The 27287-nt window shown below is 48.6% G+C and overlaps 1 protein-coding gene across 3 annotated transcripts in view; it reads left to right on the top strand.

Moving 5' to 3' along the window:
* Positions 1-22690, top strand: part of plxnb3 (plexin B3) — a 153573-nt gene extending 130883 nt beyond the window's left edge. For all 3 annotated transcript variants that reach the window (XM_075475875.1, XM_075475876.1, XM_075475877.1), the window contains 12 exons: positions 10447-10593; positions 10709-10789; positions 14952-15030; positions 15510-15613; positions 15770-15848; positions 16640-16806; positions 20812-20972; positions 21055-21202; positions 21310-21374; positions 21471-21546; positions 22046-22120; positions 22276-22690. In XM_075475875.1, the coding sequence (XP_075331990.1) occupies positions 10447-10593; positions 10709-10789; positions 14952-15030; positions 15510-15613; positions 15770-15848; positions 16640-16806; positions 20812-20972; positions 21055-21202; positions 21310-21374; positions 21471-21546; positions 22046-22120; positions 22276-22380 (1287 nt within the window). In that variant the 3' untranslated portion in view covers positions 22381-22690. The remainder of the gene's footprint in view (positions 1-10446; positions 10594-10708; positions 10790-14951; positions 15031-15509; positions 15614-15769; positions 15849-16639; positions 16807-20811; positions 20973-21054; positions 21203-21309; positions 21375-21470; positions 21547-22045; positions 22121-22275) is intronic.
* The last annotated feature ends 4597 nt before the right edge of the window (positions 22691-27287 follow it).

Raw genomic sequence — 27287 nt, 5'->3', positions numbered from 1 at the left:
CTCACCTGTTCTCACCTGTTTCTCACCTGTTTCTCACCTGTTTCTCACCTGTTCTCACCTGTTCTCACCTGTCTTTCTCACCTGTTGTCACCTGTTTCTCACCTGTTTCCACCTGTCCTCACCTGTTCTCACCTGTTTCTCACCTGTTTCTCACCTGTTCTCACCTGTTTCTCACCTGTTTCTCACCTGTTCTCACCTGTTCTCACCTGTTTCTCACCTGTTTCTCACCTGTTCTCACCTGTTCTCACCTGTTCTCACCTATTTCTCACCTGTTCTCACCTGGTTCTCACCTGTTCTCACCTATTTCTCACCTGTTCTCACCTGTTCTCACCTGTTTCTCACCTGTTCTCACCTGTTCTCACCTGTTCTCACCTATTGTTCACCTGTTCTCACCTGTTCTCACCTGTTCTCACCTGTTTCTCACCTGTTCTCACCTGTTTCTCACCTGTTCTCACCTGTTTCTCACCTGTTCTCACCTGTTCTCACCTGTTCCTCACCTGTTCTGACCTGTTCTCACCTGTTTCTCACCTGTTCTCACCTGTTCTCACCTGTTTCTCACCTGTTCTCACCTGTTCCTCACCTGTTCTGACCTCTTCTCACCTGTTTCTCACCTGTTCTCACCTGTTTCTCACCTGTTCTCACCTGTTCTCACCTGTTTCTCACCTGTGTCTCACCTGTTTCTCACCTGTTCTCACCTGTTTCTCACCTGTGTCTCACCTGTTTCTCACCTGTTCTCACCTGTTTTCACCTGTTCTCACCTGTTCTCACCTGTTCCTCACCTGTTCTCACCTGTTCTCACCTGTTTCTCGCCTGTTCTAAACTGTTCTCACCTGTTTCTCACCTGTTCTCACCTGTTCTCACCTGTTCTCACCTGTTCTCACCTGTTCTGACCTGTTCTCACCTGTTTCTCACCTGTTCTCACCTGTTCTCACCTGTTTCTCACCTGTTCTCACCTGTTCTCACCTGTTTCTCACCTGTTTCTCACCTGTGTCTCACCTGTTTCTCACCTGTTCTCACCTGTTTTTCACCTGTTCTCACCTGTTTCTCACCTGTTCTCACCTGTTTTCACCTGTTTTTCACCTGTGTCTCACCTGTTTCTCACCTGTTCTCACCTGTCTCACCTGTGTTTCTCACCTGTTCTCACCTGTCTCACCTGTTTCTCACCTGTTCTCACCTGTTTCTCACCTGTTCTCACCTGTGCTCACCTGTTCTCACCTGTTCTCACCTGTTTCTCACCTGTTCTCACCTGTTCTCAGCTGGTCTCACCTGTTTCTCACCTGTTGTCACCTGTTTCTCACCTGTTTCCACCTGTCCTCACCTGTTCTCACCTGTTCTCACCTGTTCTCACCTGTTTCTCACCTGTTCTCACCTGTTCTCACCTGTTCTCACCTGTTTCTCACCTGTTCTCACCTGTTTCTCACCTGTTCTCACCTGTTTCTCACCTGTTTTCACCTGTTTCTCACCTGTTTCTCACCTGTTCTCACCTGTTCTCACCTGTTCTCACCTGTTCTCACCTGTTCCTCACCTGTTCTGACCTGTTCTCACCTGTTTCTCACCTGTTCTCACATATTTCTCACCTGTTTCTCACCTGTTCTCACCTGTTTCTCACCTGTTCTCACCTGTTCTCACCTGTTTCTCACCTGTTCTCACCTGTTTCTCACCTGTTCTCACCTGTTCTCACCTGTTTCTCACCTGTTCTCACCTGTTCTCACCTGTTTCTCACCTGTTTCTCACCTGTTCTCACCTGTTCTCCCCTGTTCTCACCTGTTAAGACCTGTTCTCACCTGTTTTCACCTGTTTCTCACCTGTTCTCACCTGTTCTCACCTGTTTTCACCTGTTTCTCACCTGTTCTCACCTGTTTCTCACCTGTTTCTCACCTGTTCTCACCTGTTCTCACCTGTTCTCACCTGTTTCTCACCTGTTCTCACCTGTTTTCACCTGTTTCTCACCTGTTCTCACCTGTTTCTCACCTGTTTCTCACCTGTTCTCACCTGTTCTCACCTGTTCTCACCTGTTCTCACCTGTTCTCACCTGTTTCTCACCTGTTCTCACCTGTTTCTCACCTGTTCTCACCTGTTTCTCACCTGTTTTCACCTGTTTTTCACCTGTTTCTCACCTGTTCTCACCTGTTCTCACCTGTTCTCACCTGTTCCTCACCTGTTCTGACCTGTTCTCACCTGTTTCTCACCTGTTCTCACCTATTTCTCACCTGTTTCTCACCTGTTCTCACCTGTTCTCACCTGTTCTCACCTGTTTCTCACCTGTTCTCACCTGTTTCTCACCTGTTCTCACCTGTTTCTCACCTGTTCTCACCTGTTCTCACCTGTTTCTCACCTGTTTCTCACCTGTTCTCACCTGTTCTCCCCTGTTCTCACCTGTTAAGACCTGTTCTCACCTGTTTTCACCTGTTTCTCACCTGTTCTCACCTGTTTTCACCTGTTTCTCACCTGTTCTCACCTGTTTCTCACCTGTTTCTCACCTGTTCTCACCTGTTTTCACCTGTTTCTCACCTGTTCTCACCTGTTCTCACCTGTTTTCACCTGTTTCTCACCTGTTCTCACCTGTTTCTCACCTGTTTCTCACCTGTTTCTCACCTGTTCTCACCTGTTCTCACCTGTCTTTCTCACCTGTTGTCACCTGTTTCTCACCTGTTTCCACCTGTCCTCACCTGTTCTCACCTGTTTCTCACCTGTTTCTCACCTGTTCTCACCTGTTCTCACCTGTTCTCACCTGTTTCTCACCTGTTCTCACCTGTTCTCACCTATTCTCACTGTTTCTCACCTGTTTCTCACCTGTTCTCACCTGTTTCTCACCTGTTTCTCACCTGTTCTCACCTGTTCTCACCTGTTTCTCACCTGTTTCTCACCTGTTCTCACCTGTTCTCACCTGTTCTCACCTATTTCTCACCTGTTCTCACCTGGTTCTCACCTGTTCTCACCTATTTCTCACCTGTTCTCACCTGTTCTCACCTGTTTCTCACCTGTTCTCACCTGTTCTCACCTGTTCTCACCTATTGTTCACCTGTTCTCACCTGTTCTCACCTGTTCTCACCTGTTTCTCACCTGTTCTCACCTGTTTCTCACCTGTTCTCACCTGTTTCTCACCTGTTCTCACCTGTTCTCACCTGTTCCTCACCTGTTCTGACCTGTTCTCACCTGTTTCTCACCTGTTCTCACCTGTTCTCACCTGTTTCTCACCTGTTCTCACCTGTTCCTCACCTGTTCTGACCTCTTCTCACCTGTTTCTCACCTGTTCTCACCTGTTTCTCACCTGTTCTCACCTGTTCTCACCTGTTTCTCACCTGTGTCTCACCTGTTTCTCACCTGTTCTCACCTGTTTCTCACCTGTGTCTCACCTGTTTCTCACCTGTTCTCACCTGTTTTCACCTGTTCTCACCTGTTCTCACCTGTTCCTCACCTGTTCTCACCTGTTCTCACCTGTTTCTCGCCTGTTCTAAACTGTTCTCACCTGTTTCTCACCTGTTCTCACCTGTTCTCACCTGTTCTCACCTGTTCTCACCTGTTCTGACCTGTTCTCACCTGTTTCTCACCTGTTCTCACCTGTTCTCACCTGTTTCTCACCTGTTCTCACCTGTTCTCACCTGTTTCTCACCTGTTTCTCACCTGTGTCTCACCTGTTTCTCACCTGTTCTCACCTGTTTTTCACCTGTTCTCACCTGTTTCTCACCTGTTCTCACCTGTTTTCACCTGTTTTTCACCTGTGTCTCACCTGTTTCTCACCTGTTCTCACCTGTCTCACCTGTGTTTCTCACCTGTTCTCACCTGTCTCACCTGTTTCTCACCTGTTCTCACCTGTTTCTCACCTGTTCTCACCTGTGCTCACCTGTTCTCACCTGTTCTCACCTGTTTCTCACCTGTTCTCACCTGTTCTCAGCTGGTCTCACCTGTTTCTCACCTGTTGTCACCTGTTTCTCACCTGTTTCCACCTGTCCTCACCTGTTCTCACCTGTTCTCACCTGTTCTCACCTGTTTCTCACCTGTTCTCACCTGTTCTCACCTGTTCTCACCTGTTTCTCACCTGTTCTCACCTGTTTCTCACCTGTTCTCACCTGTTTCTCACCTGTTTTCACCTGTTTCTCACCTGTTTCTCACCTGTTCTCACCTGTTCTCACCTGTTCTCACCTGTTCTCACCTGTTCCTCACCTGTTCTGACCTGTTCTCACCTGTTTCTCACCTGTTCTCACATATTTCTCACCTGTTTCTCACCTGTTCTCACCTGTTTCTCACCTGTTCTCACCTGTTCTCACCTGTTTCTCACCTGTTCTCACCTGTTTCTCACCTGTTCTCACCTGTTCTCACCTGTTTCTCACCTGTTCTCACCTGTTCTCACCTGTTTCTCACCTGTTTCTCACCTGTTCTCACCTGTTCTCCCCTGTTCTCACCTGTTAAGACCTGTTCTCACCTGTTTTCACCTGTTTCTCACCTGTTCTCACCTGTTCTCACCTGTTTTCACCTGTTTCTCACCTGTTCTCACCTGTTTCTCACCTGTTTCTCACCTGTTCTCACCTGTTCTCACCTGTTCTCACCTGTTTCTCACCTGTTCTCACCTGTGCTCACCTGTTCTCACCTGTTCTCACCTGTTTCTCACCTGTTCTCACCTATTCTCAGCTGGTCTCACCTGTTTCTCACCTGTTGTCACCTGTTTCTCACCTGTTTCCACCTGTCCTCACCTGTTCTCACCTGTTCTCACCTGTTCTCACCTGTTTCTCACCTGTGTCTCACCTGTTTCTCACCTGTGTCTCACCTGTTTCTCACCTGTTCTCACCTGTTCCTCACCTGTTCTCACCTGTTCTCACCTGTTTCTCGCCTGTTCTAAACTGTTCTCACCTGTTTCTCACCTGTTCTCACCTGTTCTCACCTGTTCTCACCTGTTCTCACCTGTTCCTCACCTGTTCTGACCTGTTCTCACCTGTTTCTCACCTGTTCTCACCTGTTTCTCACCTGTTCTCACCTGTTCTCACCTGTTTCTCACCTGTTTCTCACCTGTGTCTCACCTGTTTCTCACCTGTTCTCACCTGTTTTTCACCTGTGTCTCACCTGTTTCTCACCTGTTCTCACCTGTTTTCACCTGTTTTTCACCTGTGTCTCACCTGTTTCTCACCTGTTCTCACCTGTCCTCACCTGTCTCACCTGTCTTTCTCACCTGTTCTCACCTGTCTCACCTGTTTCTCACCTGTTCTCACCTGTTCTCACCTGTTTCTCACCTGTTCTCACCTGTGCTCACCTGTTCTCACCTGTTCTCACCTGTTTCTCACCTGTTCTCACCTGTTCTCAGCTGGTCTCACCTGTTTCTCACCTGTTGTCACCTGTTTCTCACCTGTTTCCACCTGTCCTCACCTGTTCTCACCTGTTTCTCACCTGTCTCACCTGTTCTCACCTGTTCTCACCTGTTCTCACCTGTTTCTCACCTGTTTCTCACCTGTTCTCACCTGTTCTCACCTGTTTCTCACCTGTTCTCACCTGTTTCTCACCTGTTCTCACCTGTTTCTCACCTGTTTTCACCTGTTTTTCACCTGTTTCTCACCTGTTCTCACCTGTTCTCACCTGTTCTCACCTGTTCCTCACCTGTTCTGACCTGTTCTCACCTGTTTCTCACCTGTTCTCACCTATTTCTCACCTGTTTCTCACCTGTTCTCACCTGTTCTCACCTGTTCTCACCTGTTTCTCACCTGTTCTCACCTGTTTCTCACCTGTTCTCACCTGTTTCTCACCTGTTCTCACCTGTTCTCACCTGTTTCTCACCTGTTTCTCACCTGTTCTCACCTGTTCTCCCCTGTTCTCACCTGTTAAGACCTGTTCTCACCTGTTTTCACCTGTTTCTCACCTGTTCTCACCTGTTTTCACCTGTTTCTCACCTGTTCTCACCTGTTTCTCACCTGTTTCTCACCTGTTCTCACCTGTTTTCACCTGTTTCTCACCTGTTCTCACCTGTTCTCACCTGTTTTCACCTGTTTCTCACCTGTTCTCACCTGTTTCTCACCTGTTTCTCACCTGTTTCTCACCTGTTCTCACCTGTTCTCACCTGTCTTTCTCACCTGTTGTCACCTGTTTCTCACCTGTTTCCACCTGTCCTCACCTGTTCTCACCTGTTTCTCACCTGTTTCTCACCTGTTCTCACCTGTTCTCACCTGTTCTCACCTGTTTCTCACCTGTTCTCACCTGTTCTCACCTATTCTCACTGTTTCTCACCTGTTTCTCACCTGTTCTCACCTGTTTCTCACCTGTTTCTCACCTGTTCTCACCTGTTCTCACCTGTTTCTCACCTGTTTCTCACCTGTTCTCACCTGTTCTCACCTGTTCTCACCTATTTCTCACCTGTTCTCACCTGGTTCTCACCTGTTCTCACCTATTTCTCACCTGTTCTCACCTGTTCTCACCTGTTTCTCACCTGTTCTCACCTGTTCTCACCTGTTCTCACCTATTGTTCACCTGTTCTCACCTGTTCTCACCTGTTCTCACCTGTTTCTCACCTGTTCTCACCTGTTTCTCACCTGTTCTCACCTGTTTCTCACCTGTTCTCACCTGTTCTCACCTGTTCCTCACCTGTTCTGACCTGTTCTCACCTGTTTCTCACCTGTTCTCACCTGTTCTCACCTGTTTCTCACCTGTTCTCACCTGTTCCTCACCTGTTCTGACCTCTTCTCACCTGTTTCTCACCTGTTCTCACCTGTTTCTCACCTGTTCTCACCTGTTCTCACCTGTTTCTCACCTGTGTCTCACCTGTTTCTCACCTGTTCTCACCTGTTTCTCACCTGTGTCTCACCTGTTTCTCACCTGTTCTCACCTGTTTTCACCTGTTCTCACCTGTTCTCACCTGTTCCTCACCTGTTCTCACCTGTTCTCACCTGTTTCTCGCCTGTTCTAAACTGTTCTCACCTGTTTCTCACCTGTTCTCACCTGTTCTCACCTGTTCTCACCTGTTCTCACCTGTTCTGACCTGTTCTCACCTGTTTCTCACCTGTTCTCACCTGTTCTCACCTGTTTCTCACCTGTTCTCACCTGTTCTCACCTGTTTCTCACCTGTTTCTCACCTGTGTCTCACCTGTTTCTCACCTGTTCTCACCTGTTTTTCACCTGTTCTCACCTGTTTCTCACCTGTTCTCACCTGTTTTCACCTGTTTTTCACCTGTGTCTCACCTGTTTCTCACCTGTTCTCACCTGTCTCACCTGTGTTTCTCACCTGTTCTCACCTGTCTCACCTGTTTCTCACCTGTTCTCACCTGTTTCTCACCTGTTCTCACCTGTGCTCACCTGTTCTCACCTGTTCTCACCTGTTTCTCACCTGTTCTCACCTGTTCTCAGCTGGTCTCACCTGTTTCTCACCTGTTGTCACCTGTTTCTCACCTGTTTCCACCTGTCCTCACCTGTTCTCACCTGTTCTCACCTGTTCTCACCTGTTTCTCACCTGTTCTCACCTGTTCTCACCTGTTCTCACCTGTTTCTCACCTGTTCTCACCTGTTTCTCACCTGTTTTCACCTGTTTCTCACCTGTTTCTCACCTGTTCTCACCTGTTCTCACCTGTTCTCACCTGTTCTCACCTGTTCCTCACCTGTTCTGACCTGTTCTCACCTGTTTCTCACCTGTTCTCACATATTTCTCACCTGTTTCTCACCTGTTCTCACCTGTTTCTCACCTGTTCTCACCTGTTCTCACCTGTTTCTCACCTGTTCTCACCTGTTTCTCACCTGTTCTCACCTGTTCTCACCTGTTTCTCACCTGTTCTCACCTGTTCTCACCTGTTTCTCACCTGTTTCTCACCTGTTCTCACCTGTTCTCCCCTGTTCTCACCTGTTAAGACCTGTTCTCACCTGTTTTCACCTGTTTCTCACCTGTTCTCACCTGTTCTCACCTGTTTTCACCTGTTTCTCACCTGTTCTCACCTGTTTCTCACCTGTTTCTCACCTGTTCTCACCTGTTTTCACCTGTTTCTCACCTGTTCTCACCTGTTCTCACCTGTTTTCACCTGTTTCTCACCTGTTCTCACCTGTTTCTCACCTGTTTCTCACCTGTTCTCACCTGTTTCTCACCTGTTTCTCACCTGTTCTCACCTGTTTTCACCTGTTTCTCACCTGTTTCTCACCTGTTCTCACCTGTTCTCACCTGTTTCTCACCTGTTCTCACCTGTTCTCACCTATTCTCACTGTTTCTCACCTGTTTCTCACCTGTTCTCACCTGTTCTCACCTGTTTCTCACCTGTTTCTCACCTGTTCTCACCTGTTTCTCACCTGTTTCTCACCTGTTCTCACCTGTTCTCACCTGTTCTCACCTATTTCTCACCTGTTCTCACCTGGTTCTCACCTGTTCTCACCTATTTCTCACCTGTTCTCACCTGTTCTCACCTGTTTCTCACCTGTTCTCACCTGTTCTCACCTGTTCTCACCTATTGTTCACCTGTTCTTACCTGTTCTCACCTGTTCTCACCTGTTTCTCACCTGTTCTCACCTGTTCTCACCTATTCTCACTGTTTCTCACCTATTTCTCACCTGTTTCTCACCTGTTCTCACCTGTTCTCACCTTTTTCTCACCTGTTCTCACCTGTTCTCACCTGTTCTCACCTGGTTCTCACCTGTTCTCACCTATTTCTCACCTGTTCTCACCTGTTCTCACCTGTTCTCACCTGTTTCTCACCTGTTCTCACCTGTTCTCACCTGTTTCTCACCTGTTCTCACCTATTGTTCACCTGTTCTCACCTGTTCTCACCTGTTTCTCACCTGTTCTCACCTGTTCTCACCTGTTCTCACCTGTTCTCACCTGTTTCTCACCTGTTCTCACCTGTTCTCACCTGTTTCTCACCTGTTCTCACCTGTTCTCACCTATTCTCACTGTTTCTCACCTGTTTCTCACCTGTTCTCACCTGTTCTCACCTGTTTCTCACCTGTTCTCACCTGTTTCTCACCTGTTTCTCACCTGTTCTCACCTGTTCTCACCTGTTCTCACCTATTTCTCACCTGTTCTCACCTGGTTCTCACCTGTTCTCACCTATTTCTCACCTGTTCTCACCTGTTCTCACCTGTTTCTCACCTGTTCTCACCTGTTCTCACCTGTTCTCACCTGTTCTCACCTATTGTTCACCTGTTCTGACCTGTTCTCACCTGTTTCTCACCTGTTCTCACATATTTCTCACCTGTTTCTCACCTGTTCTCACCTGTTTCTCACCTGTTCTCACCTGTTCTCACCTGTTTCTCACCTGTTCTCACCTGTTTCTCACCTGTTCTCACCTGTTCTCACCTGTTTCTCACCTGTTCTCACCTGTTCTCACCTGTTTCTCACCTGTTTCTCACCTGTTCTCACCTGTTCTCCCCTGTTCTCACCTGTTAAGACCTGTTCTCACCTGTTTTCACCTGTTTCTCACCTGTTCTCACCTGTTCTCACCTGTTTTCACCTGTTTCTCACCTGTTCTCACCTGTTTCTCACCTGTTTCTCACCTGTTCTCACCTGTTTTCACCTGTTTCTCACCTGTTCTCACCTGTTCTCACCTGTTTTCACCTGTTTCTCACCTGTTCTCACCTGTTTCTCACCTGTTTCTCACCTGTTCTCACCTGTTTCTCACCTGTTTCTCACCTGTTCTCACCTGTTTTCACCTGTTTCTCACCTGTTTCTCACCTGTTCTCACCTGTTCTCACCTGTTTCTCACCTGTTCTCACCTGTTCTCACCTATTCTCACTGTTTCTCACCTGTTCTCACCTGTTCTCACCTGTTTCTCACCTGTTTCTCACCTGTTCTCACCTGTTTCTCACCTGTTTCTCACCTGTTCTCACCTGTTCTCACCTGTTCTCACCTATTTCTCACCTGTTCTCACCTGGTTCTCACCTGTTCTCACCTATTTCTCACCTGTTCTCACCTGTTCTCACCTGTTTCTCACCTGTTCTCACCTGTTCTCACCTGTTCTCACCTGTTCTCACCTATTGTTCACCTGTTCTCACCTGTTCTCACCTGTTCTCACCTGTTTCTCACCTGTTCTCACCTGTTCTCACCTATTCTCACTGTTTCTCACCTATTTCTCACCTGTTTCTCACCTGTTCTCACCTGTTCTCACCTTTTTCTCACCTGTTCTCACCTGTTCTCACCTGTTCTCACCTGGTTCTCACCTGTTCTCACCTATTTCTCACCTGTTCTCACCTGTTCTCACCTGTTCTCACCTGTTTCTCACCTGTTCTCACCTGTTCTCACCTGTTTCTCACCTGTTCTCACCTATTGTTCACCTGTTCTCACCTGTTCTCACCTGTTTCTCACCTGTTCTCACCTGTTCTCACCTGTTCTCAACTGTTCTCACCTATTTCTCACCTGTTCTCAACTGTTCTCACCTATTTCTCACCTGTTCTCACCTGTTCTCAACTGTTCTCAACTGTTTCTCACCTGTTATCACCTGTTTCTCACCTGTTCTCACCTGTTCTCACCTATTTCTCCCCCTCGTCTCCCTGCAGGAGGTGGCAGGTGAGCCCCTCTACATGCTCTACAGAGCCATAAAGTACCAGGTGGACAAGGGGCCGGTGGACGCCGTGACGGGAAAAGCCAAACGGACGCTCAACGACAGCCACCTGCTGCGAGATGACATCGACTACTGCGCTGTGGTAACCATGGCAACACACCTGCCTCCCGCAGTATCATTGGTTGATTTCCACCTGGACAGGTGATGTTCAGAGGTGTCCTCCTTCTCACCTGTGTCTGTCTCCCCCGTTCTGTCAGACTCTGACCGTCTTAGTGAAGAATGGAGTCGAGGTTCAGCCGTGTCCTGTTAAAGTGCTCGATACTGACACCATCACACAGGTGGGTACCTGTCTCTCACCTGTCTGTCTCCCACCTGTCTGTCTCCCTCTCACCTGTCTGTCTCTCACTTGTCTGTCTGTCTCTCACTTGTCTGTCTCCCTCTCACCTGTGTGTCTCCCTCCCACCTGTCTGTCTCCAACCTGTCTGTCTCCCACCTGTGTGTCTCCCTCTCACCTGTCTGTCTCTCACCTGTCTGTCTCTCACCTGTCTCCCTCCCACCTGTCTGTCTCCCTCTCACCTGTCTGTCTCTCACCTGTCTCCCTCCCACCTGTGTGTCTCCCTCCCACCTGTCTGTCTCTCACTTGTCTGTCTCCCTCTCACCTGTCTGTCTCTCACCTGTCTGTCTCTCACCTGTCTGTCTCCCACCTGTCTGTCTCTCACCTGTCTGTCTCCCACCTGTCTGTCTCTCACCTGTCTATCTCCCACCTGTCTGTCTCCCACCTGTGTGTCTCCCTCCCACCTGTCTGTCTCCCACCTGTGTGTCTCCCTCCCACCTGTCTGTCTCCCTCTCACCTGTCTCTCTCTCACCTGTCTGTCTCTCACCTGTCTGCCTCCCTCTCACCTGTCTGTCTCCCTCCCACCTGTCTGTCTCCAACCTGTCTGTCTCTCACTTGTCTGTCTCCCTCTCACCTGTCTGTCTCTCTCTCACCTGTCTGTCTCTCACTTGTCTGTCTCCCTCTCACCTGTCCGTCTCTCACCTGTCTGTCTCCCACCTGTCTGTCTCCCACCTGTGTGTCTCCCACCTGTGTGTCTCCCTCCTGTGTGTCTCCCTCCCACCTGTCTGTCTCCCTCTCACCTGTCTCCCTCTCACCTGTCTCCCTCTCACCTGTCTGTCTCCCACCTGTCTGCCTCCCTCTCACCTGTCTGTCTCCCTCTCACCTGTGTGTCTCCCTCCCACCTGTCTGTCTCTCACTTGTCTGTCTCCCTCTCACCTGTCTGTCTCTCACCTGTCTGTCTCCCTCTCACCTGTCTGTCTCTCACCTGTCTGTCTCCCACCTGTCTGTCTCTCACCTGTCTGCCTCCCATCTGTCTGTCTCCCACCTGTCTGTCTCCCACCTGTCTCCCTCCCACCTGTCTGTCTCCCACCTGTCTGTCTCTCACCTGTCTGTCTCTCACCTGTCTGTCTCCCACCTGTCTGTCTCTTTCTCACCTGTCTGTCTCCCTCCCTCCCACCTGTCTGTCTCCCTCCCACCTGTCTGTCTCCCTCCCACCTGTCTGTCTCTCTCTCACCTGTCTGTCTCCCTCTCACCTGTCTCCCTCCCACCTGTCTGTCTCCCTCTCACCTGTCTGTCTCTCTCCCACCTGTCTGTCTCCCACCTGTGTGTCTCCCTCCCACCTGTCTGTCTCCCACCTGTCTGTCTCCCACCTGTCTGTCTCTCACCTGTCTGTCTCTCACCTGTCTGTCTCCCACCTGTCTGTCTCTTTCTCACCTGTCTGTCTCCCTCCCACCTGTCTGTCTCCCTCCCACCTGTCTGTCTCCCTCCCACCTGTCTGTCTCCCTCCCACCTGTGTGTCTCTCTCTCACCTGTCTGTCTCCCTCTCACCTGTCTCCCTCCCACCTGTCTGTCTCCCTCTCACCTGTCTGTCTCCCTCTCACCTGTCTCCCTCCCACCTGTCTGTCTCCCTGCCTCCCACCTGTCTGTCTTTCTCTCACCTGTCTCCCTCTCACCTGTCTGTCTCCCTCTCACCTGTCTCCCTCCCACCTGTCTGTCTCCCTCTCACCTGTTTGTCTCCCTCCCACCTGTCTGTCTCCCTCCCACCTGTTTGTCTCCCTCTCACATGTCTGTCTCTCTCTCACCTGTCTGTCTCTCTCTCACCTGTCTGTCTCCCTCTCACCTGTCTCCCTCCCACCTGTCTGTCTCCCTCTCACCTGTCTCCCTCCCACCTGTCTGTCTCCCTCTCACCTGTCTGTCTCTCTCTCACCTGTCTGTCTCCCTCCCACCTGTCTGTCTCCCTCTCACCTGTCTCCCTCCCACCTGTGTGTCTCTCTCTCACCTGTCTGTCTCCCTCTCACCTGTCTCCCTCCCACCTGTCTGTCTCCCTCTCACCTGTCTGTCTCCCTCCCACCTGTCTGTCTCCCTCCCACCTGTTTGTCTCCCTCTCACATGTCTGTCTCTCTCTCACCTGTCTCCCTCCCACCTGTCTGTCTCTCTCTCACCTGTCTCCCTCTCACCTGTCTGTCTCTCTCTCACCTGTCTCCCTCCCACCTGTCTGTCTCCCTCCCACCTGTCTGTCTCCCTCCCACCTGTTTGTCTCCCTCTCACATGTCTGTCTCTCTCTCACCTGTCTCCCTCTCACCTGTCTGTCTGCCTCTCACCTGTCTCCCTCCCACCTGTCTGTCTCCCTCTCACCTGTCTCCCTGCCTCTCACCTGTCTGTCTCCCTCTCACCTGTCTCCCTGCCTCTCACCTTTCTCCCTCTCACCTGTCTCCCTGCCTCTCACCTGTCTGTCTCCCTCCCACCTGTCTCCCTGCCTCTCACCTGTCTCCCTGCCTCCCACCTGTCTCCCTGCCTCTCACCTGTCTGTCTCTCTCTCACCTGTCTCCCTCCCACCTGTCTGTCTCTCTCTCTCCTGTCTCCCTCTCACCTGTCTGTCTGCCTCTCACCTGTCTCCCTCCCACCTGTCTGTCTCCCTCTCACCTGTCTCCCTGCCTCTCACCTTTCTCCCTCTCACCTGTCTGTCTCCCTCTCACCTGTCTGTCTCCCTCTCACCTGTCTCCCTGCCTCTCACCTGTCTGTCTCTCTCTCACCTGTCTCCCTCCCACCTGTCTGTCTCTCTCTCACCTGTCTCCCTCTCACCTGTCTGTCTCCCTCTCACCTGTCTCCCTGCCTCTCACCTTTCTCCCTCTCACCTGTCTGTCTGCCTCTCACCTGTCTCCCTCCCACCTGTCTGTCTCCCTCTCACCTGTCTCCCTGCCTCTCACCTGTCTGTCTCCCTCTCACCTGTCTCCCTGCCTCTCACCTTTCTCCCTCTCACCTGTCTCCCTGCCTCTCACCTGTCTGTCTCTCTCTCACCTGTCTCCCTCCCACCTGTCTGTCTCTCTCTCTCCTGTCTCCCTCTCACCTGTCTGTCTGCCTCTCACTTGTCTCCCTCCCACCTGTCTGTCTCCCTCTCACCTGTCTCCCTGCCTCTCACCTTTCTCCCTCTCACCTGTCTCCCTGCCTCTCACCTTTCTCCCTCTCACCTGTCTCCCTGCCTCTCACCTGTCTGTCTCTCTCTCACCTGTCTCCCTCCCACCTGTCTGTCTCTCTCTCACCTGTCTCCCTCTCACCTGTCTCCCTGCCTCTCACCTTTCTCCCTCTCACTTGTCTGTCTCCCTCCCACCTGTCTGTCTCCCTCTCACCTGTCTCCCTGCCTCTCACCTGTCTGTCTTCCTCTCACCTGTCTCCCTCCCACCTGTCTGTCTCTCTCTCACCTGTCTCCCTCTCACCTGTCTCCCTGCCTCTCACCTTTCTCCCTCTCACCTGTCTGTCTGCCTCTCACCTGTCTCCCTCCCACCTGTCTGTCTCTCTCTCACCTGTCTCCCTCTCACCTGTCTCCCTGCCTCTCACCTTTCTCCCTCCCACCTGTCTGTCTCCCTCTCACCTGTCTCCCTGCCTCTCACCTTTCTCCCTCTCACCTGTCTCCCTGCCTCTCACCTGTCTGTCTCCCTCTCACCTGTCTCCCTGCCTCTCACCTTTCTCCCTCTCACCTGTCTCCCTGCCTCTCACCTGTCTGTCTCCCTCTCACCTGTCTCCCTGCCTCTCACCTTTCTCCCTCTCACCTGTCTCCCTGCCTCTCACCTTTCTCCCTCTCACCTGTCTCCCTGCCTCTCACCTGTCTCCCTGCCTCTCACCTTTCTCCCTCTCACCTGTCTCCCTGCCTCTCACCTGTCTGTCTCCCTCTCACCTGTCTCCCTGCCTCTCACCTTTCTCCCTCTCACCTGTCTCCCTGCCTCTCACCTTTCTCCCTCTCACCTGTCTCCCTGCCTCTCACCTGTCTCCCTGCCTCTCACCTTTCTCCCTCTCACCTGTCTCCCTGCCTCTCACCTGTCTCCCTCCCTCCCACCTGTCTCCCTGCCTCCCACCTGTCTCCCTGCCTCCCACCTGTCTCCCTGCCTCTCACCTGTCTCCCTGCCTCCCACCTGTCTCCCTGCCTCTCACCTGTCTCCCTCCTGTTGCAGGTGAAGGATAAGATCCTGGATCAGGTCTACAGAGGAGCTCCGTTCTCTCAGAGACCAGCAGCCGACAGCCTGGACCTCGGTACGCACCTGTCCGTCTCAGCTGTCCCTCTCACCCGTCCGTCTCACCCGTCCGTCTCACCTGTCCGTCTCACCTGTCCGTCTCACCCGTCCGTCTCACCTGTCCGTCTCACCTGTCCGTCTCACCCGTCCGTCTCACCCGTCCGTCTCACCCGTCCGTCTCACCCGTCCGTCTCACCTGTCCGTCTCACCCGTCCGTCTCACCTGTCCGTCTCACCCGTCCGTCTCACCCGTCCGTCTCACCTGTCCGTCTCACCCGTCCCTCTCACCCGTCCGTCTCACCCGTCCGTCTCACCTGTCCGTCTCACCCGTCCGTCTCACCCGTCCGTCTCACCCGTCCGTCTCACCCGTCCGTCTCACCTGTCCGTCTCACCCGTCCGTCTCACCTGTCTGTCTCACCCGTCCGTCTCACCTGTCCGTCTCACCCGTCTGTGGTTGGACAGAAGGATTTTACTCACCTGGTTTTTCATTTTTGAACAGAATGGCGTTCGGGTCAGGCCGGTCACCTGACCCTGTCGGATGATGATGTCACAGCGGTAGTTCAGGGTCGCTGGAAGCGCCTCAACACCCTGCAGCACTACAAGGTAACCACCCACCTGTCTCACCTGTCTCACCTGTCTCTACCTCACCTGTCTCACCTGTCTCACCTGTCTCTCCCTCACCTGTCTCACCTGTCTCACCTGTCTCACCTGTCTCTCCCTCACCTGTCTCACCTGTCTCACCTGTCTCCTCTTTTTCAGGTTCCGGACGGCGCCACTGTCGCTTTGATCCCTCGATCTCAGAGTTCAGGAGTCAACCAGGTGTTCCAGACCGGAGAGAGTAAGAACCCCACACCGAGCACACAGAGCAGAGAATAAACAACAACAACAACAACAACAACAAACTGTCAGGGCACAGGTGGACCTCTGAGGAATGAGATGGGCGGGTCACTGGGTCTGACCTTTGACCTTTGACCTGATGTTAGCCGGGTGAAGTTGTTATCAACATGATGATCAACTCATTCCCTAACAGAGACTCGGAAAGAAGAGATGTAATATTCAGAAAACCACATTTAATAGTTTGATGTTTTTGTCTTGTCATTTTTTTAGGTTTTCTGGATTTTCTCCTCTCGTCTTTATTGATTTATTGAATGTGGGAGCAGACAGTCATTATGGGGTTCGGGTGTAGCAGCAGGTGGGAAGCTGCAGAGGAGTGTGTCAGACTACAGCTCTGCATCCTGGGTTGTTTACATGTTGAGATGTGAAGCGATCAGGAATTTTATTTTATTATTTATTTTATTTTATTTTATTCTATTTGCTTGTTTTTACTTTAATTGTTTACATATCTTTTACTGTATGCTGCTGCAACACAACAATTTCCAAATTGGGATGAATAAAGTACTTATCTATCTATTTATCTATCTATCTATCTATCTATCTATCTATCTATCTATCTATAAACAACCCAAACCACATAGAAGATGTAGAACCATCAAACAGCTGACCTTTAAACAGTGATCAGAGAATTCAAACAGAAAAAATTTATTACTTTTGAAAAATGAGAACGTGACAACACGTCCGTCCTGGTTGTCATGGTGACCTACAGTGTCGTTGTGGTTACCGTTACCGTAGAAACGCCGATGCTTGAGGGTGAGGAGGAGGAGGGTCTGCGTCTGTGGCACCTGGTGAAGAGCAGCGAGGATCCGGAAATCCCAAAACACAGAAAGAGTAGCATGAGGGAGAGGGAGAGGGCCAAGGCCATACCTGAGATCTACCTGACCAGGCTGCTGTCCATGAAGGTAACACACACACCAACACATTTAGACTGAAGTGAGCTTGTGAACACCAGTTTTCTTACACCTATTTCCTTACACCTGTTTCCTTACACCTGTCTGCCTACACGTGTTTCCTTACACCTGTTTTCTTACACCTGTTTCCTTACACCCGTCTGCCTACACATGTTGCCTTACACCCGTTTTCTTACACCCGTCTGCCTACACGTGTTGGCTTACACCTGTTTCCTTACACCCGTCTGCCTACACGTGTTTCCTTACACCTGTTTTCTTATACCCGTCTGCCTACACCTGTTTCCTTATACCTGTCTGCCTACACGTGTTGGCTTACACCTGTTTCCTTACACCCGTCTGCCTACACGTCTTTCCTTACACCCGTCTGCCTACACGTCTTTCCTTACACCCGTCTGCCTACACGTCTTTCCTTACACCCGTCTGCCTACACGTGTTGGCTTACACCTGTTTCCTTACACCTGTCTGCCTACACCCGTCTGCTTACACGTGTTTTCTTACACCTGTTTCCTTACACCCGTCTGCCTACACCTGTTTTCTTACACCTGTTTCCTTACACCCGTCTGCCTACACGTGTTGGCTTACACCTGTTTTTTTACACCTGTTTCCTTACACCCGTCTGCCTGCACCTGTTTTCTTACACCCGTCTGCCTACACTTGTTTTCTTACACCTGTTTTCTTACACCCGTCTGCCTACACGTGTTGGCTTACACCTGTTTCCTTACACCCGTCTGCCTACACCTGTTTTCTTACACTTGTTTCCTTACACTTGTCTGCCTACACCTGTTTTCTTACACCTGTTTCCTTACACCCGTCTGCCTACACGTGTTTTCTTACACCCGTCTGCCTACACGTGTTGGCTTACACCTGTTTTCTTACACCCGTCTGCCTACACGTGTTGGCTTACACCTGTTTTCTTACACCCGTCTGCCTACACGTGTTGGCTTACACCTGTTTTCTTACACCCGTCTGCCTACACATGTTGGCTTACACCTGTTTTCTTACACCTGTTTCCTTACACCCGTCTGCCTACACATGTTGCCTTACATCCGTTTCCTTACACCCGTCTGCCTACACCTGTTTTCTTACACCCGTCTGCCTACACGTGTTTCCTTACACCTGTTTTCTTACACCTGTTTTCTTACACCCGTCTGCCTACACATGTTGGCTTACACCTGTTTTCTTACACCTGTTTCCTTACACCCGTCTGCCTACACATGTTGCCTTACATCCGTTTTCTTACACCCGTCTGCCTACACGTGTTGGCTTACACCTGTTTTCTTACACCTGTTTCCTTACACCCGTCTGCCTACACATGTTGCCTTACATCCGTTTCCTTACACCCGTCTGCCTACACCTGTTTTCTTACACCTGTCTGCCTACACGTGTTGGCTTACACCTGTTTTCTTATACCCGTCTGCCTACACATGTTGGCTTACACCTGTTTCCTTACACCCGTCTGCCTACACGTGTTGGCTTACACCTGTTTCCTTACACCTGTCTGCCTACACCCGTCTGCCTACACGTGTTTTCTTACACCTGTTTCCTTACACCCGTCTGCCTACACGTGTTGGCTTACACCTGTTTCCTTACACCTGTCTGCCTACACCCGTCTGCCTACACGTGTTTTCTTACACCTGTTTTTTTACACCTGTTTTCTTACACCCGTCTGCCTACACATGTTGGCTTACACCTGTTTTCTTACACCCGTCTGCCTACACATGTTGGCTTACACCTGTTTTCTTACACCTGTTTTCTTACACCCGTCTGCCTACACATGTTGGCTTACACCTGTTTTCTTACACCTGTTTCCTTACACCCGTCTGCCTACACATGTTGCCTTACATCCGTTTCCTTACACCCGTCTGCCTACACCTGTTTTCTTACACCCGTCTGCCTACACGTGTTTTCTTACACCCGTCTGCCTACACGTGTTTTCTTACACCTGTTTTTTTACACCTGTTTTCTTACACCCGTCTGCCTACACATGTTGGCTTACACCTGTTTTCTTACACCCGTCTGCCTACACATGTTGGCTTACACCTGTTTTCTTACACCTGTTTTCTTACACCCGTCTGCCTACACATGTTGGCTTACACCTGTTTTCTTACACCTGTTTCCTTACACCCGTCTGCCTACACATGTTGCCTTACATCCGTTTCCTTACACCCGTCTGCTTACACCTGTTTTCTTACACCCGTCTGCCTACACGTGTTTCCTTACACCTGTTTTCTTACACCCGTCTGCCTACACATGTTGGCTTACACCTGTTTTCTTACACCTGTTTCCTTACACCCGTCTGCCTACACATGTTGCCTTACATCCGTTTTCTTACACCCGTCTGCCTACACGTGTTGGCTTACACCTGTTTTCTTACACCTGTTTCCTTACACCCGTCTGCCTACACATGTTGCCTTACATCCGTTTCCTTACACCCGTCTGCCTACACCTGTTTTCTTACACCTGTCTGCCTACACGTGTTGGCTTACACCTGTTTTCTTATACCCGTCTGCCTACACATGTTGGCTTACACCTGTTTCCTTACACCCGTCTGCCTACACGTGTTGGCTTACACCTGTTTCCTTACACCTGTCAGCCTCCACCCGTCTGCCTACACGTGTTTTCTTACACCTGTTTCCTTACACCCGTCTGCCTACACGTGTTGGCTTACACCTGTTTCCTTACACCTGTCTGCCTACACCCGTCTGCCTACACGTGTTTTCTTACACCTGTTTTTTTACACCTGTTTTCTTACACCCGTCTGCCTACACATGTTGGCTTACACCTGTTTTCTTACACCTGTTTCCTTACACCCGTCTGCCTACACGTGTTGGCTTACACCTGTTTTCTTACACCTGTTTCCTTACACCCGTCTGCCTACACATGTTGCCTTACATCCGTTTCCTTACACCCGTCTGCCTACACCTGTTTTCTTACACCTGTCTGCCTACACGTGTTGGCTTACACCTGTTTTCTTATACCCGTCTGCCTACACATGTTGGCTTACACCTGTTTCCTTACACCCGTCTGCCTACACGTGTTGGCTTACACCTGTTTCCTTACACCTGTCTGCCTACACCCGTCTGCCTACACGTGTTTTCTTACACCTGTTTCCTTACACCCGTCTGCCTACACGTGTTGGCTTACACCTGTTTCCTTACACCTGTCTGCCTACACCCGTCTGCCTACACGTGTTTTCTTACACCTGTTTTTTTACACCTGTTTCCTTACACCCGTCTGCCTACACGTGTTTTCTTACACCTGTTTCCTTACACCCGTCTGCCTACACGTGTTGGCTTACACCTGTTTCCTTACACCCGTCTGCCTACACCTGTTTTCTTACACCTGTTTCCTTACACCCGTCTGCCTACACCTGTTTTCTTACACCTGTTTCCTTACACCCGTCTGCCTACACGTGTTTTCTTACACCTGTTTTTTTACACCTGTTTCCTTACACCCGTCTGCCTACACCTGTTTTCTTACACCTGTTCCCTTACACCCGTCTGCCTACACGTGTTGGCTTACACCTGTTTCCTTACACCCGTCTGCCTACACCTGTTTTCTTACACCTGTTTCCTTACACCCGTCTGCCTACACCTGTTTTCTTACACCTGTTTCCTTACACCCGTCTGCCTACACGTGTTTTCTTACACCTGTTTTTTTACACCTGTTTCCTTACACCCGTCTGCCTACACCTGTTTTCTTACACCTGTTCCCTTACACCCGTCTGCCTACACGTGTTGGCTTACACCTGTTTCCTTACACCCGTCTGCCTACACGTGTTTTCTTACACCCGTCTGCCTACACATGTTGGCTTACACCTGTTTTCTTACACCCGTCTGCCTACACATGTTGGCTTACACCTGTTTTCTTACACGTGTTTTCTTACACCCGTCTGCCTACACGTGTTGGTTTACACCTGTTTTCTTACACCTGTCTGCCTACACCTTTTGGCTTACACTTATTTCTTTACACCTGTTTCCTTACACCTGTCTGCAGGGGACATTGCAGAAGTTTGTGGACGATGTCTTCGTGGCCATCCTCAGCACCAAGCGTCCTCCTCCGATCGCTGTCCGTTTTTTCTTTGACTTCCTCGACGATATGGCTGAGAAACACGGGATTGATGACCCCGAGACCGTCCACATCTGGAAGACCAACAGGTGAGATTCAAACCTCAACTCTGACAAACAAAGCAAGCTGTCAGGTCCCGTGAGCCGTCTTTGACCCGTCTTTCTCTCTCAGTCTCCCTCTCAGGTTCTGGGTCAACATCTTGAAGAACCCTCAGTTTGTTCTAGACGTTCAGGTGACCGACAGCATCGACGCCGTCCTGTCGGTCATCGCTCAGACCTTCATCGACTCGTGCACCACCTCTGAGCACAAAGTGGGGCGGGTATGATCCATCTTTCTCTTTAATGATCCGTCTTTCTCTTTAATGATCCGTCCGTCTGCTCTGTCCGCTCAGTCAGGTGACCTCATTGCACCTTTTTGTCCAATCAGGACTCTCCTGTTAACAAGCTGCTGTACGCCAGAGAGATTCCACGCTACAAACAGCTGGTGGAGAGGTGAGACCCTTACCCATTCTGTTGCCATGTAAACACTCCCAGTCCGGTTCTTGTTGCCATGGAGTCGGGTTGTAAAGAGCCGCCGTGTGTTTGCAGGTATTACAGCGACATCCACAGCGCCGCCTCAGGATGCTACCAGGAGATGAACTCCACTCTGACCGAGCTGTCCGGGGTCAGTAAGCACCAACCGGTCACCTGACAGACGGTCACATGACCTGTCTGTGTGCACCTGTCTGTGTGCACCTGTCTGTGTGCACCTGTACCTGTCTGTGTGCACCTTTCTATGTGCACCTGTACCTGTCTGTGTGCACCTTTCTGTGTGCACCTGTACCTGTCTGTGTGCACCTTTCTGTGTGCACCTGTACCTGTCTGTGTGCACCTGTCTGTGTGCACCTGTCTGTGTGCACCTGTACCTGTCTGTGTGCACCTGTACCTGTCTGTGTGCACCTGTACCTGTCTGTGTGCACCTGTCTGTGTGCACCTGTCTGTGTACACCTGTCTGTGTGCACCTGTCTGTGTCCACCTGTCTGTGTACACCTGTCTGTGTGCAACTGTCTGTGTCCACTTGTACCTGTCTGTGTGCACCTGTCGGTGTGCACCTGTACCTGTCTGTGTGCACCTGTCGGTGTGCACCTGTACCTGTCTCACTTTACCCGTCTTTGTCTCTGCAGAGTTTTTCCTCAAAGATGAACAGTGTCGTTGCTCTTCATGAACTCTACAAGTACATCAACAAATACTATGACCAGGTAACACACACATACACACACAGAGGTCATGTGACTTTGGTTGAGAGAATCTTCTTCGTCGTCTTCATCAGGAAGGGCTTATTTAAGTGATTTAAAAGTTTAAACCTGAAATATTAAATCTGTTTGAACAGCCTGCCTCCACCTCTCTGTCTCAGATCATCATGTCTCTGGAGGAGGACCAATCCGGTCAGAAGATGCAGTTGGCCTATCGGCTGCAGCAGGTCGCCGCCCTGGTGGAGAACAAAGTCACAGATCTCTAACTTCTGCTGATGAAGAACAGAAACCGGATCAGTGCTCTGATTGGACAGCTGTGACCCTGAGTCCTTGCTCTGAGTGTGTGGGATGTACAAAGTTTATATAGTTGGACTCAGGAGAACTGGGTCCTCAGATTCCTCCACAAAGCACCCCAACGCCCACGATGGAAGGACGTTTTCCTCAGGTTAACTCAACTTCAGATTAACCTGAAGTTAAATTAATCTGACGTTGAGTTAAATTAATCTGACGTTGAATTAAATTAATCTGACGTTGAGTTAAATTAATCTGACGTTGAGTTAAGTTAATCTGACGTTGAGTTAAATTAATCTGACGTTGAGTTAAGTTAATCTGACGTTGAGTTAAATTAATCTGACGTTGAGTTAAGTTAATCTGACGTTGAGTTAAATTAATCTGACGTTGAATTAAATTAATCTGACGTTGAGTTAAATTAATCTGACGTTGAGTTAAATTAATCTGACGTTGAGTTAAATTAATCTGACGTTGAGTTAAATTAATCTGAGTTAAATTAATCTGACGTTGAGTTAAGTTAATCTGACGTTGAGTTAAATTAATCTGACGTTGAGTTAAATTAATCTGAGTTAAATTAATCTGAGTTAAATTAATCTGAGTTAAATTAATCTGACGTTGAGTTAAGTTAATCTGACGTTGAGTTAAATTAATCTGACGTTGAGTTAAATTAATCTGAGTTAAATTAATCTGACGTTGAGTTAAGTTAATCTGACGTTGAGTTAAATTAATCTGACGTTGAGTTAAATTAATCTGAGTTAAATTAATCTGAGTTAAATTAATCTGAGTTAAATTAATCTGACGTTGAGTTAAGTTAATCTGACGTTGAGTTAAATTAATCTGACGTTGAGTTAAATTAATCTGAGTTAAATTAATCTGACGTTGAGTTAAGTTAATCTGACGTTGAGTTAAATTAATCTGACGCTGAGTTAATTTAATCTGACGTTGAGTTAAGTTAATCTGACGTTGAGTTAAATTAATCTGAGGTTGAGTTAAATTAATCTGAGTTAAATTAATCTGACGTTGAGTTAAGTTAATCTGACGTTGAGTTAAATTAATCTGACGTTGAGTTAACCTGAGAAGAAACGTTGAATTCAACCCAAACCAACAATGACAATCTAACCAATCAGGCAGCATCATTGCCACCTGCCGCCTTGCACTACATTTCCTCGAGCTGTTTGTTGTCTCTTCGTCAAAAAGCACAAGTTCAGTTGTTTGTAGTCGAATCACATGTATTGATCATTGATCTGCTGATGTCAGACCTGCTGTTTTGTCTGTTTTTTTTCTACTGAAGCCAGCAGCTCTGACTCTGAGCGTCCTGAAAGCATTTACAGACTCTGGATCAGGGAGCGTTTCCACCACCTTTCAGTTGGACTCCAGTTTCTCATTGATTATTGATCGGTTTGCAGAGCTAACCCGAACCCTTCTCAGGTCCAGGTCCAAAGAACCAGAGACGGAACCCCTCACCCTTTTATCATTGTACCAACTGAGCCACAACTCAGGCTCAGGCTCAGCTGTTAACCAGCTGTGGATCAGCTGTAACCAGCTGTTAACCAGCTGATAACCAGCTGTTAACCAGCTGTGGATCAGCTGTAACCAGCTGTAACCAGCTATAACCAGCTATAACCAGCTGTGGATCAGCTGTAACCAGCTGTAACCAGCTGTTAACCAGCTGTTAACCATCTGTAACCAGCTGTCAACCAGCTGTGGATCAGCTGTAAACCAGCTGTCAACCAGCTGTGGATCAGCTGTTAACGAGCTGTAAACCAGCTGTAACCAGTTGTTAACCAGCTGTTAACCAGCTATAACCAGCTGTTAACCATCTGTAACCAGCTGTTAACCAGCTGTGGATCAGCTGTGGATCAGCTATAACCAGCTGTTAACCATCTGTAACCATCTGTAACCAGCTGTTAACCAGCTGTTAACCATCTGTAACCAGCTGTCAACCAGCTGTGGATCAGCTGTAAACCAGCTGTCAACCAGCTGTGGATCAGCTGTTAACGAGCTGTAAACCAGCTGTAACCAGTTGTTAACCAGCTGTTAACCAGCTATAACCAGCTGTTAACCAGCTGTAACCAGCTGTCAACCAGTGGTCAACCAGCTGTGGATCAGCTGTTAACGAGCTGTTAACCAGCTGTAACCAGCTGTTAACCAGCTGTAAACCAGCTGTAAACCAGCTGTGGATCAGCTGTAACCAGCTGTTAACCAGCTGTTAACCATCTGTAACCAGCTGTTAACTACCTGTAACCAGCTGTAACCAGCTGTTAACCAGATGTAACCAGCTGTTAACCAGCTATAACCAGCTATAACCAGATGTAACCAGCTGTTAACCAGCTGTGGATCAGCTGTTTACATGTGACCTGAAACAGAAACTGGAGTCACTGAAGGTGAAACTGAAACGCGAACGTCGAACCTGCTGAACAAACGATGATGAAAACAATCATAAACTATGTGGGAGGAGCTAACTATATGGGAGGAGCTAAACTATGTGGGAGGAGCTAACTCTGTGGGAGGAGCTAAACTATATGGGAGGAGCTAAACTATGTGGGAGGAGCTAACTCTGTGGGAGGAGCTAACTCTGTGGGAGGAGCTAAACTATGTGGGAGGAGCTAAACTCGTGTAACTTATTGTGTGTACATACTGTAACTGTATTTATATTTATTAATCCCAGCTGTGCCTTCACTCTTGCAGCTCGGTGGCGCCTCATGTGTCCTAAGGCATGATGGGAAAATAAATCTTTTCTACTTTAACCTGAGAGGTGAACGGGTCAGCTCACCTGAGAGGTCGGAACATTTAAATGTTTTCAGAACCTCTGACATCAGAACCACAGGAACAGAGTCCGATAACTGATGATCAATAGTTTAACCTTCAGACGTTCATCAGAACTTTATCCAGAACTCTGGGACACGTTTCATCATCTGATCTGTGAACCAGTTGGTTCCTGAACTAAGAACCAGAACTTTGGACCAGAACTCGGACTTCTGGATGAAACCTGCTGAGCTGTGTCACATGACATGTGAGCATGCCCAGAACCTGAAGACAAAAACCGATCAGAACTGCCGTAGAACCTGTTATCTCTGCTTAAAGGTTCTGGACTCAGAGAGTCTGGCTGATCCTTACTTCACTCTTCCTGCTGACCCGGGAAGGTTCTGGTTCTGGTGGTTCTGCTTCTGGTGGTTCTGGTTCTGGTTCTGGTCCAGGTCTTCCTGCTGCTTGCAGCCTCTTTTCTTCTTCTTCTTCTTGTGTTTTTTGACCCCGTGTGGGACCCGTAGTCGTAGTTTTCTCTGCATGCATGTGATGATAATGATGATGATGATGACGGTTTTTGGTGCTTCTTCTACATAATTTCATTGTTTACTTTTTAAAATGAGGGGCGGGGCTTAAACTCTGGTCACCTGACCTATATACAGCATGCCGCTCGGCTCTGATTGGTCGAGCTGTTTGCTACTGTTTTCTACTGAATGACTTCAGGATGGAGCCCAGCTTTTCTACTTCCTGTGTGTAAATGTGCCTGTAAATACCTGTGTGGGGGGGGCGAGGAGCAAGAGGAAGGTGTGGTTCTGTTGTGAGGAGGCAAGCGGCCAAACTCAGTTTGTATTATGTAAAAATAAAGTTTTAATTTTAGCAGCTGTGTTGTGTTCACATGTGTCCACCGGGGGGCAGAGTGGAGCAATAATTACCAATAATCAGCTCAAATATTGACCATTAGGAGTTTTTAAATGTCCTTTTATGCTCCTTTCATACTCTCTCAAGACATGTTAACAGACCTGTGTCAATTTCTCACTTCAATAAAACTTTATTGACCCCTGAAGGTAAATTATAAAGTAAATTATACAGTAAATTATACAATTATACACCTGTACATACATATACATATATGTATGTGCAGGTGTCTGTTCAAGTGGCAACATTGGTTTTTGGAATCTGCAGACCTTGGGGATTCCAAAAACCCAATGTTGCCACTTGAACAGACACCTGTATGGCGGCCATTTTGGAATTTCAAAACGGGCGCCATAAAATACAGAATTTCAGGTACCTTAGGCCTCTAAACAACCTAAAAACTCAATTTAACATGCCAATCCTATGTTTTCTTGGTCAAGGAATCCAATGGTGACTTCAAAAATGATGCTCAGAATCCTGCTGTGGCGCCCCCAAGGGGTGGGAAAGGAAATTGTTACTCTAATCCCCCTTAATGACCCCATGTCAGAAGTCCGGGAATAAAATACTTAAAATTTCTGCATATGATTATATAAACAATGACAAAGGTAAATTAAAACTATAATCTGTACATAAATGTGATATATATTTATTTCACCATAGGCTGGTAACAGTCGGGACTCAATATAAAATTCTGAGACCCAGACTCAGAATCAGTGATTATCCACTTGTATTCTGTTTTTTGTTGTTATAATTTGTGTTTTTTTTTAGTTTTTAATGTGTTCAGTTTGAGGCTTTGTTTTATTTATTATTGCACAGATTCAGAATACTTTCAATCATTATTTTATCTTAGTTTTAGTGTCAAAGAGCAAAGTTTATAGTCTAATTGTACAATATTTGACATATAATATCCACCTTTATGCTGCTGTCTCTGAGGCGGTCGGAGGATGTATGACTGGAACTTTATGAACCATCATGGTTCACTGATGCAGTCCCACCGAAGGACAAATCTGATCATCCAGGAAAGTCTTTATTTAAAGAAAACTGCCAATAAGTAGAATAAATCTGAGATAAATGCAGGTTTACTGTCTACAGTGACTGAACTCATGCTCACATTAACTAACTGTTGTTAAACTACAACTAGCTGGTTAACACCATTAATGAACTATGACTAGCTGGTTAACACCATTAATGAACTATGACTAGCTGGTTAACACCATTAATGAAC

The sequence above is a fragment of the Odontesthes bonariensis genome, chromosome 10, assembly GCF_027942865.1.
Source record: "Odontesthes bonariensis isolate fOdoBon6 chromosome 10, fOdoBon6.hap1, whole genome shotgun sequence".
Lineage (NCBI taxonomy): Eukaryota > Metazoa > Chordata > Actinopteri > Atheriniformes > Atherinopsidae > Odontesthes > Odontesthes bonariensis.
The sequence above is the reverse complement of the archived record's forward strand: the minus strand, read 5'-3'. Positions and strand labels throughout refer to the sequence as shown.